General features: G+C 46.7%; 1 protein-coding gene and 1 non-coding gene across 5 annotated transcripts in view; one reads left to right on the plus strand and one right to left on the minus strand.

Moving 5' to 3' along the window:
* abca3b (ATP-binding cassette, sub-family A (ABC1), member 3b) overlaps positions 1-19,729 on the plus strand; it is a 235,319-nt gene that overhangs the window by 157,045 nt on the left and 58,545 nt on the right. For 2 of the 4 annotated variants that reach the window (XM_059978838.1, XM_059978839.1), the window contains exons 27-31: positions 2,632-2,819; positions 3,065-3,235; positions 7,772-7,956; positions 10,419-10,492; positions 12,386-12,463. In XM_059978838.1, the coding sequence (XP_059834821.1) occupies positions 2,632-2,819; positions 3,065-3,235; positions 7,772-7,956; positions 10,419-10,492; positions 12,386-12,463 (696 nt within the window). Of the gene's footprint in view, positions 1-2,631; positions 2,820-3,064; positions 3,236-7,771; positions 7,957-10,418; positions 10,493-12,385; positions 16,592-19,729 lie in introns of those variants that run through there. The other 2 variants (XM_059978840.1, XM_059978841.1) reach the window with 2 other exon arrangements.
* Positions 17,012-17,145, minus strand: LOC132400145 (U11 spliceosomal RNA). The gene has a single exon (XR_009514179.1). It is a non-coding gene; the product is annotated as a U11 spliceosomal RNA (small nuclear RNA).

Consider the following 19,729-nt stretch of genomic DNA (forward strand, 5'->3'; position numbering starts at 1 on the left):
AAAAAGGTTCAGTCGCTCAGCATTCAGGAAGAGGTAGTAAATTAGATTAGACATTCGCCTTGTGGGAGAAGCCAGAGAGTGGTAGTAGATGGTTGCCTCTCTGACTGGAGGCCTCTGACTAGTGGTGTGCTTCAGGGACTGGTGTGGGTCCATTGTTGTTTGTCATCCATATCAATAATGCGGATGATAATGTGGTTAATTGGACGTGCAGAGTTGCAGATGACACCAAGATTGTGGGTGCAGTGGACAGCAAGGAAGGCTATCATGGATTGCAGAGGGGTCTGGATCAGCTGGAAAAATGGTCTGAAAAATGGCAGAAGAAATTTAACGCAGACAAGTGCAAGGTTTTGCACTAGTAGAACCAACCAGGGTAGGTCTTACACAGTGAATGGTAGGGTTCTGAGGAGTGTAGTAGAACAAAGGGTTCTGGGAATACAGATCCATAATTCATTCAGGTAGATAGGGTCATAAAGAAAGCTTTTAGCAGATTGGCCTTCATTGAGTACAGGAGATGGGATGTTATGCTGAAGTTGTATAAGACGTTGGTGAGGCCTAATTTGGAGTATTGTGTGCTGTTTTGGTCATCTACCTAAGGTTGAAAGAACAGAGAAAATGTACAAGGATGTTGCTGGCTCTGGTGGACCTGAGTTATAAGGAAATATTGAATAGGTTAGGACTGTACAGGCTGTCCCTGGGTTACGTACGAGTTCCATTTCTGAGTCCGTCTTTAAGTTGGATTTGTACATAAATCGGAACAAGTACATCCGGTATTATTTAGCGTCAGTTAGTCACACGTTTGTCTTAGTATGTATTTTACCTTTCTATGCATATAAAACACTTATTCCAATAATTAAACCACAGCGTTGCTTAGTAATAATTGTAGCTTTCATCAGGACAGGGCCTTTCACATGCTCCATTATTCTCATTTTATCCTTTAAAATTGTTCCGATCGTTGACCGACTGTAGCCTAATGCTTTTCCAATGCACAATGGCGTTTCACCTCTTTCCAAACGCTTTATTATTTCCACTTTATTTTCAATCGCGATTGCTTCCCGTCAATGGAACAGAAACACTGTGGGCAATGGGCTGCGCCAGCTCCCGAGGTCCGCTGGGTCCTAAGGACCACCACACTGAGCGAGGCTAAATGGGACAAGTGGGGGCTGTGCTGGGTTTGGGTATTTGATCCTCCACAATATTCTGCTTGGGAATTTAAACTGGAGGTGGCAGTGCTTTTTCACGAGGTCGAGTTGCGAGCTCGACATCGACCCAGCACGGATGGTACGGGAGTCACTGGATCGACATCAACCTGGCACAGGAGCGGTCTGTCACTGGATCGAACTTGAACCCGGCACTGATCTCACGCACCACCAGCCGACCGGAACGGGGGGGGGGGGGGGGGGGGGGCAGGGTCAGGGTGAATCTTACTAAAAAAAAATTTAAGCCAAATACATTGTTAAACACTCAACACAGTGTCAATGGCAATGACTTAAAATGGCGGATGGCATCGCGATCTGACTTAAGATGGTGGACGGCATTCTCCTTCCTTGGTTCGTAAGTACGAGTTGTCCGTAAGTCGGATGTTCGTAACTCGGGGACTGCCTGTATTCTTTAGAACGTAGAAGATTGAGAGGAGATTTGATAGAGGTATACAAAATCATAAGGGTTATGGATAGGGTAAATGCAAGCAGGCTTTTTCCACTGAGACTGGATCAGACTACAACTAAAGATCATGGCTTAAGGGTGAAAGGTGAGAAGTTTAAGGGGAATGTGAGAGGAAACTTCTTCTCTCAGAAGGTTGTGAGAATGTGGAATGAGCTGCCAGCACAAGTGCTCCATGTGAGCTCGATTTCACTGTGAAGAGACGTTTGGACAGGTACATGGATAGTAGAGGTATGGAGGGCTATAGTCCAGGTACAGGTCATTGGGAGTAGGCAGTTTAACTGGATTTGGCATGGACTAGATCACGGGTGACAGGAGGACCCGGAACATGGATTCTGGACCGGACTGGACCCTGACAGGAATGAGCTGCCAGCACAAGTGTTCCATGTGAGCTCGGTTTCACTGTGAAGAGATGTTTGGACAGGTACATGGATAGTAGAGGTATGGAGGGCTATTGACCTGGTGCAGGTCATTGGGAGTAGGCAGATTTCGAGATGGACTAGTTGGGCCAAAGGGCCTGTTTCTGTGCTGCTCTTCTCTTAAGACAATGAATGACATAATTCTGCTGCTACGTCTTGTGCTGTAATACAACACAGCCCCAGTCCTTCAGCCTACGATTTTGTGCCAACCTTTTAACCTACTCTTCAATCAATCTAACAATTCTCTCCCATGTGGCTCTCCATTTTTATATCATCCATGTGCTTATCTAAGAGTTTCTTAAATGTCCCAAATGTATCTGTCTCTCTCTCCAGCCCTGGCAGGGAGTTTCAGAAACCCACCACTCACTGTTTAGAAAACCTACCTCTGACATTACCCCCCTACCACCAACATACTTTCCTTCAATCACCTTGGTCTGTGTTGACTGCTTACGCAAAGTGATGTATTTCACTGTGTTTCGATGTACATGTGACAAATAAAGCGAATCTTTAAATAATCTTACATGTCTATACTGTTTCCTTGTGATCCTGACAGGTGTGGCAGAAAATCGGATATTGTCCGCAGTTCGATGGCCTCCTGGAGCACATGACGGGAAGAGAGACATTGTGCCTCTACGCTCGTCTCCGCGGCATTCCCGAGCCGCTCCTCAAGCAGTGCGTGGACGATGTGCTCCGGAGCCTCCTGCTCGAACCCTACGCCCGGAGGCAGGTTCGGACGTACAGGTGGGGAGCGATCTCAGCCCCTCTCCATCCCCTCACTGCTGGGAGTGTTCAAATCAGAACTCGACCAATAACGCATGTCCTGCCAATGACCCCCTTACTGATCTCCCTCCCCTGCCTCCCTCCCTTGCCTCACCTCTCTCCCTGCCTTTCTCCCTCGCTTCCCTCCCCTCACCTCCCTCTCTCGAGCCTCTCCCTCTCTTTCTCCCTTCTCTCCACACTCACTCTGATATCACTCTCATCTCCAGCGGTGGGAACAAGCGGAAGTTGAGCGCTGGAGTGGCAATGATTGGGAATCCAAACATTATTTTCATGGACGAGCCCTCTACTGGCATGGACCCCATCTCCCGGAGGCTGTTGTGGGATGTGGTGAAGCAGCGTCTCGAGATGGGCAAGTCTGTAGTGATCACTTCCCACAGGTATGGCTCCTGTTTTCCCCATCATGCCCCTCCACCTCTTCCAGTCTGGGTCTGCACATCTCCAGGTGGAAAAACCAGGCCCTGCCTTTAGTGAGGGAGTGTGGATGAGGGAGGGAGAGAATAGACAATAGACAGTAGGTGCAGGAGTAGGCCACTCGGCCCTTCTAGCCAGCACCGCCATTCACTGTGATCATGGCTGATCGTACACAATCAGTACCCCGTTCCTGCCCTCTCCCCCATATCCCTTGACCCCATTATCTATAAGAGCTCTATCTAACTCTCTCTTGAAAGCATACAGAGACTTGGCCTCCACTGCCTTCTGGGGCAGAGCATTCCACATATCCACCACTCTCTGGGTGAAAAAGTTTTTCCGCATCTCTGTTCTAAATGGCCTACGCCTTATTCTTAAACTGTGGCCTCTAGTTCTGGACTCACCCATCAGCGGGAACATGCTTCCTGCCTCCAGTGTGTCCAATCCCTTAATAATCTTATATGTTTCAATCAGATCCCCTCTCATCCTTCTAAATTCCAGTGTATACAAGCCCATTCGCTCCAATCTTTCAACATATGACAGTCCTGCCATTCTGGGAATTAACCTTGTGAACCTACGCTGCACTCCCTCAATAGCAAGAATGTCCTTCCTCAAATTTGGAGACCAGAACTGCACACAATACTCCAGGTGGGGTCTCAACAGGGCCCTGTACAGCTGCAAAAGGACCTCTTTACTCCTATACTCAATTCCTCTTGTTATAAAGGCCAGCATGCCATTAGCTTTCTTCACTGCCTGCTGTACCTGCATGCTTGCTTTCATTGACTGATGTACAAGAACACCTAGATCTCGTTGTACTTCCCCTTTTCCTAACTTGACTCCATTTAGATAGTAATCTGCCTTCCTGTTCCTGCCACCAAAGTGGATAACCTCACATTTATCCACATTAAACTGCATCTGCCATACATTTGCCCACTCAGCTAGCCTGTCCAAGTCACCCTGCATTCTCATAACATCCTCCTGATATTTCACACTGCTACCCAGCTTTGTGTCATCGGCAAATTTGCTAATGTTACTTTTAATCCCTTCATCTAAATCATTATTGTATATTGTAAACAGCTGCGGTCCCAGCACTGAACCTTGCGGTACCCCACTGGTGACAGCCTGCCATTCCAAAAGGGACCTGTTAATCGCTACTCTTTGTTTCCTGTCAGCCAGCCAATTTTCAATCCATGACAGTACTCTGCCCCCAATACCATGTGCCCTAATTTTGCCCACTAATCTCCTATGTGGGACTTTCCCAAAGGCTTTCTGAAAGTCCAGGTACACTACATCCACTGGCTCTCCCTTGTCCATTTTCATAGTTACATCCTCAACAAATTCCATAAGATTAGTCAAGCATGATTTTCCCTTCATAAATCCATGCTGATTCAGACTGATCCTTCTACTGCTATCCAAATGTGTCGTAATTTCCTCTTTTATAATTGACTCCAGCATTTTTCCCACCACTGTCATCAGGCTAACCGGTCTATAATTCCGTTTTCTCTCTCCCTCCTTTCTTGAAAAGTGGGACAACATTAGCCACCCTCCAATCTGCAGGAACTGTTCCTGAATCTATAGAACATTGAAAAATGATTACCAATGCGTCCACGATTTCTAGAGCCACCTCCTTAAGTACCCTGGGATGCAGACCATCAAGTCCCGGGGACTGATCAGCCTTCAGACCCAACAGTCTGAATTTCTTGCCTAATATAAATTTCCTTCAGTTCATCCATTACCCTAGTTTCTTTGGCCACTATTACATCTGGGAGATCGTTTGTGTCTTCCCTAGTGAAGACAGATCCAAAGTACCTGTTCAACTCATCTGCCATTTCCTTGTTCCCCATAATAAATTCACCCGTTTCTGTCTTCAATGGCCCAATTTTGGTCTTAACTATTTTTTTGCTATTCACATACCTAAAGAAGCTTTTACTATCCTCCTTTATATTCTTGCCTAGTTTACCTTCGTACCTCATTTTTTCTTGGCGTATTGCCTTTTTTGTTATCTTCTGTTGCTCTTTAAAAGCTTCCCAGTCCTCCGGTTTCCCACTCATCTTTGCTATGTTATACTTCTTCTCTTTTATTTTTACACTGTCCTTTACTTCCCGCATCAGCCACGGCCTCCCCTTACTCCCCTTAGGATCTTTCTTCCTCTTTGGAATGAACCGATCCTGCACCTTCTGCACTATTCCCAGAAATACCTGCCATTGTTGTTCCACTGTCTTCCCTGCTAGGGTATTGTTCCATTGAACTTTGGCCAGCTCCTCCCTCATAGCTCCATTGTTCCCTTTGTTCAACTGTAATACTGACACATCCGATTTTCCCTTCTCCTTCTCAAATTGTAGGATAAAACATATCATATTATGGTCACTACCTCCTAATGGCTCCTTTACCTCGAGGTCTCTGATCAAATCCGGTTCATTGCACAACACTAAATCTAGAATTGCCTTCTCCCTGGTAGGCTCCAGGACAAGCTGCTCTAAGAATCCATCTCGGAGGCACTCCACAAACTCCCTTTCTTGGGGTCCAGTACCATTCTGATTCTCCCAGTCTACCTGCATGTTGAAGTCCCCCCATGACAACTGTATCATTACCTTTGCGACATGCCAATTTTAACTCTTCATTCAACTTACACCCTACATCCAGACTACTGTTTGGGGGCCTGTAGATAACTCCCATTAGGGTCTTTCTACCCTTAGAATTTCTCAGTTCTATCCATACTGACTCTACATCCCCTGATTCTATGTCCCCCCTCGCAAGGGACTGAATATCATTCCTCACCAAGAGCCACCCCACCCCCTCTGCCCGTCAGTCTGTCCTTTCGATAAGATGTATATCCTTGAATATTCATTTCCCAGGCCCTGTCCGCTTGAAGCCATGTCTCTGTTATTCCCACAACATCGTACTTGCCAATTTCCAACTGAGCCTCAAGCTCATCTACTTTATTCCTTATACTTAGTGCATTCATATATAATACTTTTAATTCGTTACTCCCCTCTCCTTTCATATCAATTCCTATTTCACTTGGCCATACTATATGATAGCTTCTTGAGCTTTCTGCTCCATTGATTCTGTTGTCCTTTTTAACTCTTCCTATTTTCACTTTCCCTTTAACTCCATCTTTATATTTCCAGTTCATCCCCTCACCCCCACTACTTAGTTTAAACACATCCGTGTTGCAATGGCAAACCTGTCTGCCAGAATGCTGGTCCCCCGCCTATTAAGGTGCAACCTGTCCCTTTTGTACAATTCATCCCTACCCCAAAACAGATCCCAGTGGTCCAAGAATGTAAATCCTTGCTTCCTGCACCAGTTCCTCAGCCACACATTCAGATCCATTATCTCCCTGTTTCTGCCCTCTCCAGCACGAGGAACTGGAAGCAAACCAGAGATAACCACCCTGGAAGTCCTGCTTTTCAGTCTTCTTCCGAGTTCTCTGAAGTCCTGCTGCAGAATGTCCTTCCTCTTCTTCCCGATGTCATTTGTGCCGACATGCAGCACTACCACTTCCGGCTGTTCACCTTCACCCTTGAGGTTCCCTGCAATCGGTTCGTGATGTCCTGGATCCTAGCACCAGGGAGGCAACACCATTCTTAAATCTCGCCTGTTGCCGCAGAAACCCCTTTCTGTACCTCTCACTATGGAGTCCCCCACTACCACGGCTCTTCCTGATGTCTGTCTCCTCGGCTCTGCTTCTGCACCAATTTTCGACTCACAGACCTGTCCACCTCTCAGACTGGCAGTATCTTCTGTCCTGACAGCTTCCAAGAAGGTGAACCTGTTTACGAGAGGTACATCCGCTAGGGTCTCCTGTACTTCAAGCATCCTTTCCGTCCTCATCGTCGCCCCCTTTCTCTCTTCCGGTATCCTCAGTGTAACGACCTCACTGTAGTTCCTGTCCAGAAAACTCTCGTTTTTGTGGATAAACCTGAGGTCATCCAGTTCTTTCTTCAGTGCTGCAACATGCTCCTTCAGAAGCTGAATCTGGACACACTTTCCACAGCTGTAGCAGCCGGTGGTACCATCAGTGTCCCTGACCTCCCACATCATGTAAGTAGCACACTGAATCAGCTTAGCAGCCATGTCTTCACCCTGGCGTAGTCTCCTCCCTCAGCCTCCTCGCCGAAGACTCTCGAGCCAAAGATGGTGGAGGGAGAGAAAGGGTAGAGTGTGAGAGAGAAAGCAGGAAAGGGACAAGGAAAGGGAAAGGAAGGGAGAGGAGGGATGGAGGGGAGGGCAATGAGGGAGGGAGTGGGTAAGAAGGAAGGAAGGGGCAGATAGGGTCCCTTTCTGCCCACTGAAGAGCTTGTTGAGGTCAGCTGCTGTGAGTTTATTCCTGGCGTTGCCCCCCTCCCAGCTGTATAAAGAAGTTTCTCTGCATTTCAGGAGGACTGCGCTCCAGACAGAGATACTGCCTGGGAATTTAAACTGCATGTTTACAGCTGTCTCTGGGTTCTGGAGGCCACAGTGGCTGGGTGTCCCACCGTAACCTGGGCTTTCTGTTGCAGTATGGAGGAATGCGAGGCACTCTGTACCCGGCTGGCAGTGATGGTCAATGGCCAGTTCAAATGTCTTGGCAGCCCTCAGCATCTGAAGAGTAAATTTGGCAGCGGATACACACTACTGGTCAAAATCCAGGGGGACCATTCCAATCTCCAGACTTTCAAGGACTTCATTGAGTCTACGTTTGAAGGTACAAACAAAGTTGCTCTATCCTCACCTGCAAATGGGGCAGCTTTTCCCTCTCCTGGCTGCCTGTCTTGCCCCATTTTTTTCTGTCTCTCTTGGTCACTCTCTCTGTCTCTCACTCTCCTTCTCTGTCTATAAGACCATAAGACATAGGAGCAGATTTAGGCCATTTGGCCCATCATCTGCCCTGCCATTTGATCTTGGCTATTCCATTCTTCTCTCAATGCCATTCTCCTCTTTTCTCCCTCTCCCCATAACCACTTATAGCCTGACTAATTAAGGACCTATCAACCTTTGCTTTAAATGTACCCATGACTTGGATTCCACAGTTGCACGTGACAATGAATTCTGCAGACTCACTACTCTTTGCCTCAAGAAATTCCTCCTCTCTCCATTCTAAAAGGACACCCCTCTATTCTGAGGCTGTGTACCCTAGTCCTATACTCCCCCACCATAGAAAACATCCTCTCCACATCCACTCAATCAAGGCCTTTCACCATTTGATAGGTTTCAATGAAGTTACCCCTCATTCTTCTGAATTCTAGTGAATACAGGCCCAGAGCCACCAGATGTTCTTCGTATGTCAAGCCATTCAATCCTGGAATCGTTTCTGTGAACCTCCTTTGAACCCTCTCCTTTCTAAGATATGGAGCCATATGTGCTCACAATACTCCAAGTGAGACCTCACCAGTGCTTTATAAAGTCTCAACATTACATCCTTGCTTTTATATTCTAGTCCTCTTGAAATGAATGCTAACATTGCATTTACCTTCCTCAACACAGACTCAACCTACAAATTAACCTTTAGGGAGTTGTTCACAAAGACTCCCAAGTCACTTTGCACCTCAGATTTTTGTATCTTCTCTCCATTTAAAAAATAACCTACCATTTTCTTACTTTAACCAAAGTACATGACCACACACTTCCCAACACTGTATTCCATCTGCCATTTCTTTGCCTGTTATCCTAATCTGTCTAAATCCTTAGGAAGCCTCCCTGCTTCCTGAAAACTACCTGCCACTCTGCCTTTCTTCATACTATCTGCAATCTTTGCAACAAGACCATCAATTCCATCATATAACCATATAACATATAACAATCACAGCACGGAAACAGGCCATCTCAGCCCTCCTAGTCCAGTAACAGTCCCTAGTAATGGCAACTTCACACAATTCTGACCCCTGACACTCTCGAACTTCCACTATACTGCTAGTGTCTTCCACAGTGAAGACTGATGTAAAATACTTATTCAGTTTGTCCACCATTTCATTGACCCCCATTACTACCTCTCCAGCATCAATTTCTAGCAGTCTGATATCTACTCTTGCCTGTCTTTTACATTTTATGCATCTGAAGAAACTGTTGGTATCCTCCCAAAAAGAAGGCCTTTTTATCCTTGCAGTTTCTGAACTCTGCCCACAAGGATTCTACAGCTTCTGATCCTGTGTCACCTCTTTCTAAGGATTTGATTTCATTTTTTACCAACAGAGCCACTACATCCCCTCTGCCTACCTGCCTGTCCTTCCCATACAATGTGTATCCTTGAATGTTAAGCTCTCAACTACAATCTTCTTTCGGCCACAAATTAGAGATGCCCACAACAACACACCTGCCAATCTCTAATCTATTCAAATATAACACTCTAATCTATTCAAATATAACACTTTTAGTCCTACGTTTGTCACCATTTTCAGTTTTGTCCCCATGTTACACTGCACCTCATCTCACTGACTGCAACTTTGCCCTATCATCTGCCTGTCCTTCATGATAGTCTCACTACACACTGCATCTAAATACCAACTGCCCCATACTCAGCCCCATCACTCTGCTTCCCATCCTCTTGCCAAATTAGTTTAAACCCTCCCTATTAGCTCGAGCAAACTTGCCCGCAGGGATAGTAGTCTTCGTCTGGTTCAGGAGTAACCTGTCCTTTTTGTACAGGTCATGCCCTCCTCAGAGAAATCCCAATGATCCAGAAATCTGAAAGCCTGCCTCCTGCACCACTCATTCATCTGTACTATCATCCTGTTCCTGCCCCGACCAGTACGTGGTACTGGGAATAATCCAGAGGTGACTATCTTGCAGGCCCCGCTCTTCAGCTTCTCCCCTAACTCCCTACACACTGAGCAGAAGCTCTTTCTGCTTTCTACCCCTGTCACTGGTACCGAAGTGCACGACGACCTCTGGCTGCTCACCCTCCATCTCGAAAATCTTCTGCAGCTACTCTAAGGTGTCTCTCTCTCTCTCTCTCTCTCTCTCTCTCTCTCGATCCCTATGACACATCATGCTAGCTGGAATGTGCTAAATCCTGCCTAACAAATACGAAACTGCAAGGGGCCACTTGGCCATCACAGAGCTATCAAGAGGTTTGGTGATGTTGCTCCATTACCACCAGGGCCTCGGCCAGTCACTGTCGCTGGTCCCCAAATCAGGTCCTGGCTGCTGATGTCCACCTCTGTTCCTCAGGTAGCCGCATCAAGGACGAGCACCAGGGGATGCTGCACTATCACCTGACTAGCAAACAGCTCACTTGGGCACAGGTAGGCAAGACGTCAGCTCCCATCATGATTCGCCCTTTTGTTGTTCGGGGGTGTGGGCACTTTCCCACCTAACTCAGCTCAGACAGTGGTCCTTCCCCATCAAACTTGTGCGGTGGCTGCACCAGGCTTCCGTACAGCCGGGGTGAGGATAATACATTCAAAGCTCAAAGTACCTATGTCCCCATATACAGCCTGAGATTCATTTTCCTGCAGGCATTCACAGTAAATGCAAGAAAAACAATAGAATCAATGGAAGACCACACCAAACAGGACAGACAAACAATCAGCATACAAAAGACAACAAACTGTGCAAATACAAAAAGAGATAAAATAATAACACTACATAAATAAGCAGTAAATATCGACAACATGAGATTCTTTGAAAGTGAGTCCGTAGGTTGTGGGAACTGTTCAGTGATGGGGTGAGCCTGATGATTGAGAGGCAGTAACTGTTCTGAACCTGGTGGAGTGCTCTGACACTGCCCTCCTGAAGGCAGGAGCGAGAAGCGAGTATGTCCTGGGTGGTGGGGGTCCCTGATGGTTGATCACAAACTAGAGAAAATCTGCAGATGCTGGAAATCCGAGCAACACACACAAAATGCTGGAGGAACTCAGCAGGCCAGGCAGCAAAGAGTACAGTTGATGATGGATGCTGCTTTCCTGCGACAGCGCTCTGTGTAGATGTGCTCAGTGATGGAGCGTGCTCTACCTGTGTTGGACTGGGTCGCATCCACTACCTTTTGTAGGCTGTGCTGAAAGGAAAACAGGTTTTGGGCAGACCAGAGAGCATTTTTCACCAAGCTGATGACCACCCATTTGCACTTAATGTCTATCTTGGTGTGTGTCCTTGAGAACAGGCCATAATCAGAGAGTCCTGTGGTACGCAGCTGTTTTGGGATGAACTGGGACATGGGCACTTTCATCCATCTCCACATCTTCTTTGTAAATCCACAGACTGCAAAGAGGTGGCCGACCATCTCTCTTCACCATAGCCGTCCCACCAGCAGAGTTAGGGACAATGGTTTGTCTGTACAGGAAGGAAGTCCATGCAGATTGGGCTCATCAGCTGTAGTTGACAGCTCATCTTGGAGAAGGAAAACTCTGAACTTAAACCTCTGCTAACTTCTAGGTATACCCACTCATGGGGAAGGCTTTGGGAGTTAAGCCTGAGGACAGGTCCAGAGCTGGGGCCCCTAAGGCAGTCCTATTTTGAGTTCAGCTCTGACTGGCAACTCCTGTGATGTCTGAATCAGTGTCTGCTGTTCCTGTGGGTTCTTCAGCTGCATGGAGAGGGAGCCTGGTGCACGGACCACAGCTTGTACTGCTCTGACTTGCACACAGCTAGGATATAACATCCATGGTTGACCCCAGTCAACAGAGGGCCAACAGGAAGGATGTGACAAGGAGGGGTCTTCTTCTCACAGTCAGGAGCAAGGGTCAGTCTAGCCCTGAGTCCAGGCTGGGTAGGGGTTTATCACAAGATACCCATCAGTTACTGGGCTGGGTTGATGGGTAGGTCCCATTGCAGGGAGACAGTGACGGCGCAGATTGGTTACAATGCTTGCTTTGCTGTGCAGATCTGACCCATGGTAGTGAGTGGACCTGGTAGCATGACACTATTACAGCTTGGCCCGTTCTGAAGTTCAGAGATCAATTCCAATGCCATCTGTAAAGAGTTTGTATGTCCTCCACGTGACTATGTGTGGGTTTCGTCCAGTTGCTCCGTATTCCTCATACATTCCAAAGACAAACGGTTAATTGTAGGTTAATTGTCCTGTGATTAGGCTAGGGTTAAATCTGCAGGTCTATCCCATGCTGTATCTCAAAGTAAATAAATAGATAACTAGACAGATAACCAAATAAACAAACAAACCAGCTTTGTGTTGTGTGCAGATCTTCGGCACGTTGGAAGGAGCTCGGGGGAAGTACAGCATCAAGAGTTACTCAGTCAGCCAGATCTCCCTGGAGCAGGTATTTCTTGGCTTTGCCCAATTCCAAACCCACAGAGACCAGTGAGGGAGTCCACACTGATCATCCTGAACATCCCAACAGCTCCAGCAGCCCTAGTGGGGACAAGGACTCGACTAATGAAGACTTTTATACACAACAGGAGTTCAGGATGGAGAGATGGGGGGGTGGGGTGTCTAAATGAAATATCCAGAGTAAAGTTAATACTTAACTTGAAAGGTCTACGGTGTGCTGGGGCCAGCAGGACATTGCTATTTAGTCCCTTGTGTCTGTTCCTTGCTCAGGAAGGTCACGGCTAATAGAAGATGTGCTGCCATTGAGAGGGTCGAGGGTAGGTTCACAGGAATTATTCTGGGAATGAAAGGGTTAACATATAAGGAGCGTATGGGCCTGTATTCACTGGAGTTTAGAAGAATGAAGTGAGATCTCATTGAAACCTATCAAAAGGCTGAGATAGAGTGGATGTGTGGAGGATGTTTCATACAATAGAGGAGTCTAACACCAGAGGGCACAGGCTCAGAGATGAGGAGGAATTTCTTTAGTCAGAGGGTGGGAAATCTGGAATTCATTGCCACATATGGCTGTGGAGGCCAAGTCATCGGGTGTATTTAAGGCAGATGTTATTAGGTTCTTGATTAGTAAGGGTATCAAAAGTTATGGAGAGAGGGCAGGAGAATGGGATAATATATCAGCCATGATGGAATGGTGGAGCCGAGGCTGAATGGGCCAATTCTGCTGCTATGCCTTATGGTCTTTAAAATGCTCCCAATTCTCCAAATAAGATGAAGTTTGCATTTTGAAACAGTCAGCTGTGGATTTTTGCATTTTAAAACCCAGTTAGATGTTGTCAGTGGAGGTGGGACCAGGGACAGTCTGTGCTCTGATTATCACACCATCCTGGGGCTGGTCACGATGTTCTGGGCTGGAGGTATTTGAACATTTTTAACTGCAATATTAATTCAGTGATGCTTTTGGGCTTCAGTACAGGTTGATGTCTGAATTAGATAATGAAGACTCCTCAAACACTTACCTCTGTTTCAGATTTACCTGGACTTATAGTGTGATCAAGGTCTCCCAGTTCAATTCCGGGCTTTCCTGTAAGAAGTCCGTGGAATGCATGGGTTTCCTTTGGGTGCTCTGGTTTCCTCCTACACAAAAACATAATTGGTCATTGTAAATTGTCATGTGATTCGGCTGGTGTTCGATCGGTGCACTGCTGGGCGGTGTGGCATGAAGGGGAGGACTGGGAGGGCCTGCACCGCACTATATCTCTAAATAAATACTTGCATACTGTACATACAAAACAAACACAGACTCCCGCAGCCGTGATTCACTCAGTGCGTTAATGGATACATGTGAGAATAATAAAACAATTTAATGTAATTTTCTTTCACGTCCAATGTATGGGAAACCTGACAGGCAAGAATCGGCACCAAATTAAGGAAGGAAGAAGGAAACAGAGAATGTCTGTAAAGTGGATGAAAATATAATCTACTAGTTACTGTACTTAAGAAGGAATTGTCAGCCATTGTGGCCGTTCCAGATGTGTTCCTGTGTTCCCAATCTGACTTCTGACGCTTGGCATCCTCACTCACTGAGACAGGCCGGACCAACTCTTTTCTGGATACGGGCACCCACTCGGCCAAAGTGCTAAACTAGAAAGTGGGGTGGGGGGGAAGATATCCTGAGGGCTCGGATTAATCGGCTTCAAGAGTAATGCAGAGATGGTTGTGTCTTGGTCCCAGTACTGAAGTTTGAAAACTATTGTGCACTACAATGCTGCTGAATGTGTATCTCTGATTTCCTCTGAGAATTGGTGTTTGTTTTTTTTATTATGCTGAAACTGTGCTTTTAACTGTAAAGGAGTCCATGGGTTACTGAGCAAATTAATTGATCTTTGGTTTAATGGTTTGATTTAGAATTCTATCCAATGGGAATTTTGTTAATTAATTTGATCCAGAAACTGTCAAGTGTAATATCTCAATTGGAAGATTCCTTCTTCAGCCCTTCACCTCCCAGCTTCTTCCTTCATCCCTTCTTCCCCTCACTTGGTCTCAACCTTTGTACTTTCCTCCTTCCCTGCTTCCCCCTCCTCCCTCCCCACAGTCTGGCATCTTTCCCCCTTTTCAGTCGCAATGAAGGGTATGGCCCAGATCATCAACTGTTTATCCCCCTCCATAGATGTTGCCCGACCTGCTGAGTTCCTCCAGTGTTTTGTAAGAGTTATTCTGGGTGACTAATGGTCTTTGAGGAATCAAATCCTTGTTCTTGACTAATGGAGACCTCATCTGACCTCTGTTCCACTACAATCTCATCAATTCACAAATGAGGAGATCCAAGCAACACACAAAATGCTGGAGGAGCTCAGCAGGCCAGGCAGCATCTATGGAAAAAAACACAGTTGACAATTTGGGCCAAAACTCTTTGGCAGGACTAGGGAAAAATAGCTGAGGAGTAGATTTGAAAGGTGGGAGGCGATGGGTGGGCAAGGAAATAATATGAGAGAGAGGGACAAAAGGGATGGGAAACTGAAAGGGGGGCAGTACTGGAAGTTTGAGAAATCAATGTTCATGCCATCAAGAATATAATGCATTATAAGTGCACTGTCGGGATGAGGCCACGCTTAGAAACAACACCTTATATTCCATTTGGGTAGCTTCCAACCTGATGACATGAACATCATTTTCTCAAATTTCCAGTGATACCCCCCAACACTCCCCCCTTCACCATTTCCCAACCTTTTTCCTCTCTCATGTTATCTCCTTGCCCATCCATCGCCTCCCTCTGGTACGCCTCCCACCCCCCTTTCCCTCCATGATCTTCTGTCTCTTTCACCAATCAACTTCCGAGCTCTTTCCCTCATTGCTCCTCCCCTCCAAGTTTCACCTATCACCCTGATGTTTCTCCATCCTCCCCCCACCTTTCAAATCTACTCAGCTTCCTCTTTCCAGTCCTGCCCTACTGAATCTCAGTAATTCCTCTGCAATCGGAGGGCAAACTACAAATCTGGAGAAAAGATCAACAGCCACTAAATGTGGGCCACATCCCATGGCGATCAAACTGAACAATTTTATTTAACTACAAATAATAAACTGTCACCTACTGTTACTTTGCACTTTTGAATATGAAATTCCACTTTTTTATTAAATTGCCTTTCAGTAAAAGCTGAAATTTAACAATTTATAAATCAAATGTTCATCTTCTAAATTCTAAACTTTGCCTCGTGTTTTTATATATAAACAATTGAATTAATCAAGTTATGATTGTAGACAATCAGCTGTTGTCTGGTTCTGAAGACAGCCAGAGACTTGTCCCCAGAGCAGAAATGTTGAATAGGAGAGGGCATGATTTTAATGTAATGGGGGGTGGATGTCAGAGGTAAGTCTTTTCACACAGAGTGGTGGGTGTATGGAACACCCTGCCGGGGTGGTAGTAGATTCAGATACATTAGGGAAATCTAAGAAACTCATAGATAGGCCCATGGAGGATAGCAAAATGGAGGGCTGTGCAGGAGGGAAGGGCTTGGATTGATCTTGGAGCAGGTTAAAAGGTCAGCATAACTTTAAATGCAACTAAATTATATAAAGCATTATCCCAAAGTTGTTAATACGGAACATAAGGAGTACAAGAACAATAACTAGCAGGCTCGATCTGAGGTCGGGGCACACGCCGGTAGACTGGGTCTGTTTTAAATAGCCTGAAGTAAGTGTCAGGATACACACCGGTAGACTAGGTCTGTTTTAAATAGCCTGAAGTAAGTGTCAGGATACACACCGGTAGACTGGGTCTGTTTTAAATAGCCTGAAGTAAGTGTCAGGATACACACCGGTAGACTGGGTCTGTTTTAAATAGCCTGAAGTAAGTGTCAGGATACACACCGGTAGACTGGGTCTGTATTGAACGGGATTGTAATGAGTATGAGAACCCCTGACTGCCAGACTCAATTTAATATAGGGACGAACACACGTAGACTGGGTCTGCTTTGAAGGTGATTATAAATTAGTACCAGGACCCTGACCGGTCTGATGCCTGGACACATGGGAACGCGTTCAAGGGAATTGTAAGTAATACCAGGACCCTTGCCAACGGACTTGGTCTAAAGGCTGATTTGTACTTGTGCGTCGCATCTACGCCGTAGGTATCGCGTACCTACGCTGTACTCTACACCAAAGGGTGATGTGCACCTCTCCAGAAGTCACTCAGGCGTCGCAGCGACGCGTTTTCGGTTGCTTCTCCGCCATGCTTGTAGGCTGTGCGTACACCGAAACGTCAAATCTACCTGCCGACGTGCGAAAATGTTTGAAGTCCATGAAGGAGAAAGTCAACACAGAAACCCCACCGCCAACTAGCGTTATGGCGCACACCAGCGCTTGCTCGCTACGGCGTAGAGCGACATCGTGAAAAGAGACCCTCAGCGTGCTTGAGGAACACAGCAGGTCAGAACTGGGAAAGGGGCGAGGGCGAGGGCGAGGGCGAGGGGCTGAAGGAAACCAATGGACGAAATGCGAGGCCCATTGAGGAATACCAGGTCTGTTTTTAAAAGCGACGAAGGGGAGCGCCGGGACGATCGATCACCAGCAGCCCCACAGGACAAAAATTGTGCTTCCGAAATCTCTTGATATCGATTCCGCACGGACAAAGCGCCAAGCCTCGCCCGTGTGCCACTCACAGCAGAAACCCTTTTAGCGGGCAGCCGGCAGAGCCGCGCCCTGGCCGGGCGCACGACACAGTACACTCAGGGTGAGCACCGGACACAGTGGCGGCCGAACCTCTCCAGCCGTGTAACGGTGAGGGTTGATGAAGCGACGGGAACGGTTAGGAGGACAATGCGCTGGGTACACCGGACAGCACGGAAAGTGAATGAACGATGCAAATTGTCGCACAGGATTTCGGGACGTTAACTCGCGCGTCTCGGTCAGACGCCAACAGGGGGCGCTCGGGCTGCGGCAAGCACTGCGAACTATGCCGGTGCTAGAGCACTCAAGTTATTGCAAGGTTTTTGCTCAGCAGACCTCGGACCGAAGTGGTCAGACTTTGATCAGTAAATAGTGTGAGTCATTACGATTGTCTGATCAAAGCTGGCAATTTAACACTACCCTTACAGGCTGCCCTTCTGCCCAAGTTTCAGATGCGCAGGTGATCAAGGATCTTTCCAATCTGACCTTCCACATTTGACCGTTCGGTTAAACGGATGAGAGGTGCTGGACGCCGATGATGTCGGTACCGCCTGCGAGGTGTGAGACAAGTAGGTGATAGAACTTGCTACAGGTACACAATTGAGAGCATCCTGACTGGCTGCATCACTGCCCGATATGGGAACTGTACTTCCCTTAACGGCAGGACTCTGTAGAGAGTGATGTGGATAGCCAAGCGCATCTGTAAGAACATACAATAATATAGCACATTACAGGCCCTTCGGCCCACAACGTTGTGCCGACCCTCAAACCCTGCCTCCCATATAACCCCTCCACCTTAAATTCCTCCATATACCTGTCTAGTAGTCTCTTAAATTTCACTAGTGTATCTGCCTCCACCACTGACTCAGGCAGTGCATTCCACGCACCAACCACTCTCTGAGTAAAAAACCTTACTCCAATATCCCCCTTGAACTTTGCACCTCTTATCTTAAAGCCATGTCCTCTTGTACTGAGCAGTGGTGTCCTCGGGAAGAGGCACTGGCTGTTCACTCTGTCTATTCCTCTTAATATCTTGTACACCTCTATCATGTCTCCTCTCATCCTCCTTCTCTCCAAAGAGTAAAGCCCTAGCTCCCTTAATCTCTGATCATAATCCATACTCTCTAAACCAGGCAGCATCCTGGTAAATCTCCTCTGTACCCTTTCCAATGCTTCCACATCCTTCCTATAGTGAGGTGACCAGAACTGGACACAGTACTCCAAATGTGGCCTAACCAGAGTTTTATAGAGCTGCTGCATCATTACATCGCGTCTCTTAAACTCTATTCATCGACTTATGAAAGATAACACTCCATAAGCTTTCTTAGCTACCCTATCTACCTGTGAGGCAACTTTCAGGTATCTGTGGACATGTACCCCCAGATCCCTCTGCTCTTCCACACTCCCAAGTAACCTGCCATTTACTTTGTACTCTGCCTTGGAGTTTGTCCTTCCAAAGTGTACCACCTCATACTTTTCTGGGTTGAGCTCCATCTGCCACTTCTCTGCAATCTTTGACAATCCTCTACACTATCCACACCACCACCAACCTTTGTGTCATCTGCAAACTTGCCAATCCACCCTTCTACCCCTCCACATCCAGGTCATTAATAAAAATCATGGAAAGTAGAGTTCCCAGAACCAATCCTTGTGGGACACCACCAGTCACAACCCTCCAATCTGAATGTACTCCCTCCACCATGACCCTCTGCTTTCTGCAGGTAAGCCAATTCTGAATCCACCTGGCCAAACTACCCTGGATCCCATGCTTTCTGACTTTCTGAATAAGCCTACTGTGTGGAACCTTGTCAAATGCCTTACTAAAATCCATCCACTGCACTACCCTCATCTATATGCCTGGTCACCTCCTCAAAGAACTCTATCAGGCTTGTTAGACACGATCTGCCCTTCACAAAGCCATGCTGACTGTCCCTGATCAGACCATGATTCTCTAAATGTCCATAGATTCTATCTCTAAGAATCTTTTTCAACAGCTTTCCCACCACAGATGTAAGGCTCACTGGTCTATAATTACCCGGACTATCCCTACTACTTTTTTTGAACAAGGGGACAACATTCGCCTCCCTCCAATCCTCCGGTACCATTCCCCTGGACAAAGAGGACATAAAGATCCTAGCCAGAGGTTCAGCAATCTCTTCCCTCGCCTCATGGAGCAGCCTGGGGAATATTTGGTCAGGCCCCAGGGACTTATCCGTCCTAATGTATTTTAACAACCCCAACACCTCCTCTCCCTTAATATCAACATGTTCCAGAACATCAACCTCCCTCATATTGTCCTCACCGTCATCAAGTTCCCTCTCAGTGGTGAATACCAAAGAGAAGTATTCATTGAGGACCTTGCTCACTTCCACAGCCTCCAGGCACATCTTCCCACTTATATCTCTAATTGTTCCTACCTTTTCTCCTGTCATCCTTTTGTTCTTCACATAATTGAAGAATGGCTTTACCCTACTCGCCAAGGTCTTCTCATGCCCCCTTTTTGCTCTCTTCAGCCCCTTCTTAAGATTTCTTCTTGTGTAGTTGTGAACTGCCCGTGATTCAGGATATTTACGAAGACAGGTGTGTAAAAAGG

Source organism: Hypanus sabinus, chromosome 9 (genome assembly GCF_030144855.1).
Source record: "Hypanus sabinus isolate sHypSab1 chromosome 9, sHypSab1.hap1, whole genome shotgun sequence".
NCBI classification, from domain to species: Eukaryota; Metazoa; Chordata; class Chondrichthyes; order Myliobatiformes; family Dasyatidae; genus Hypanus; species Hypanus sabinus.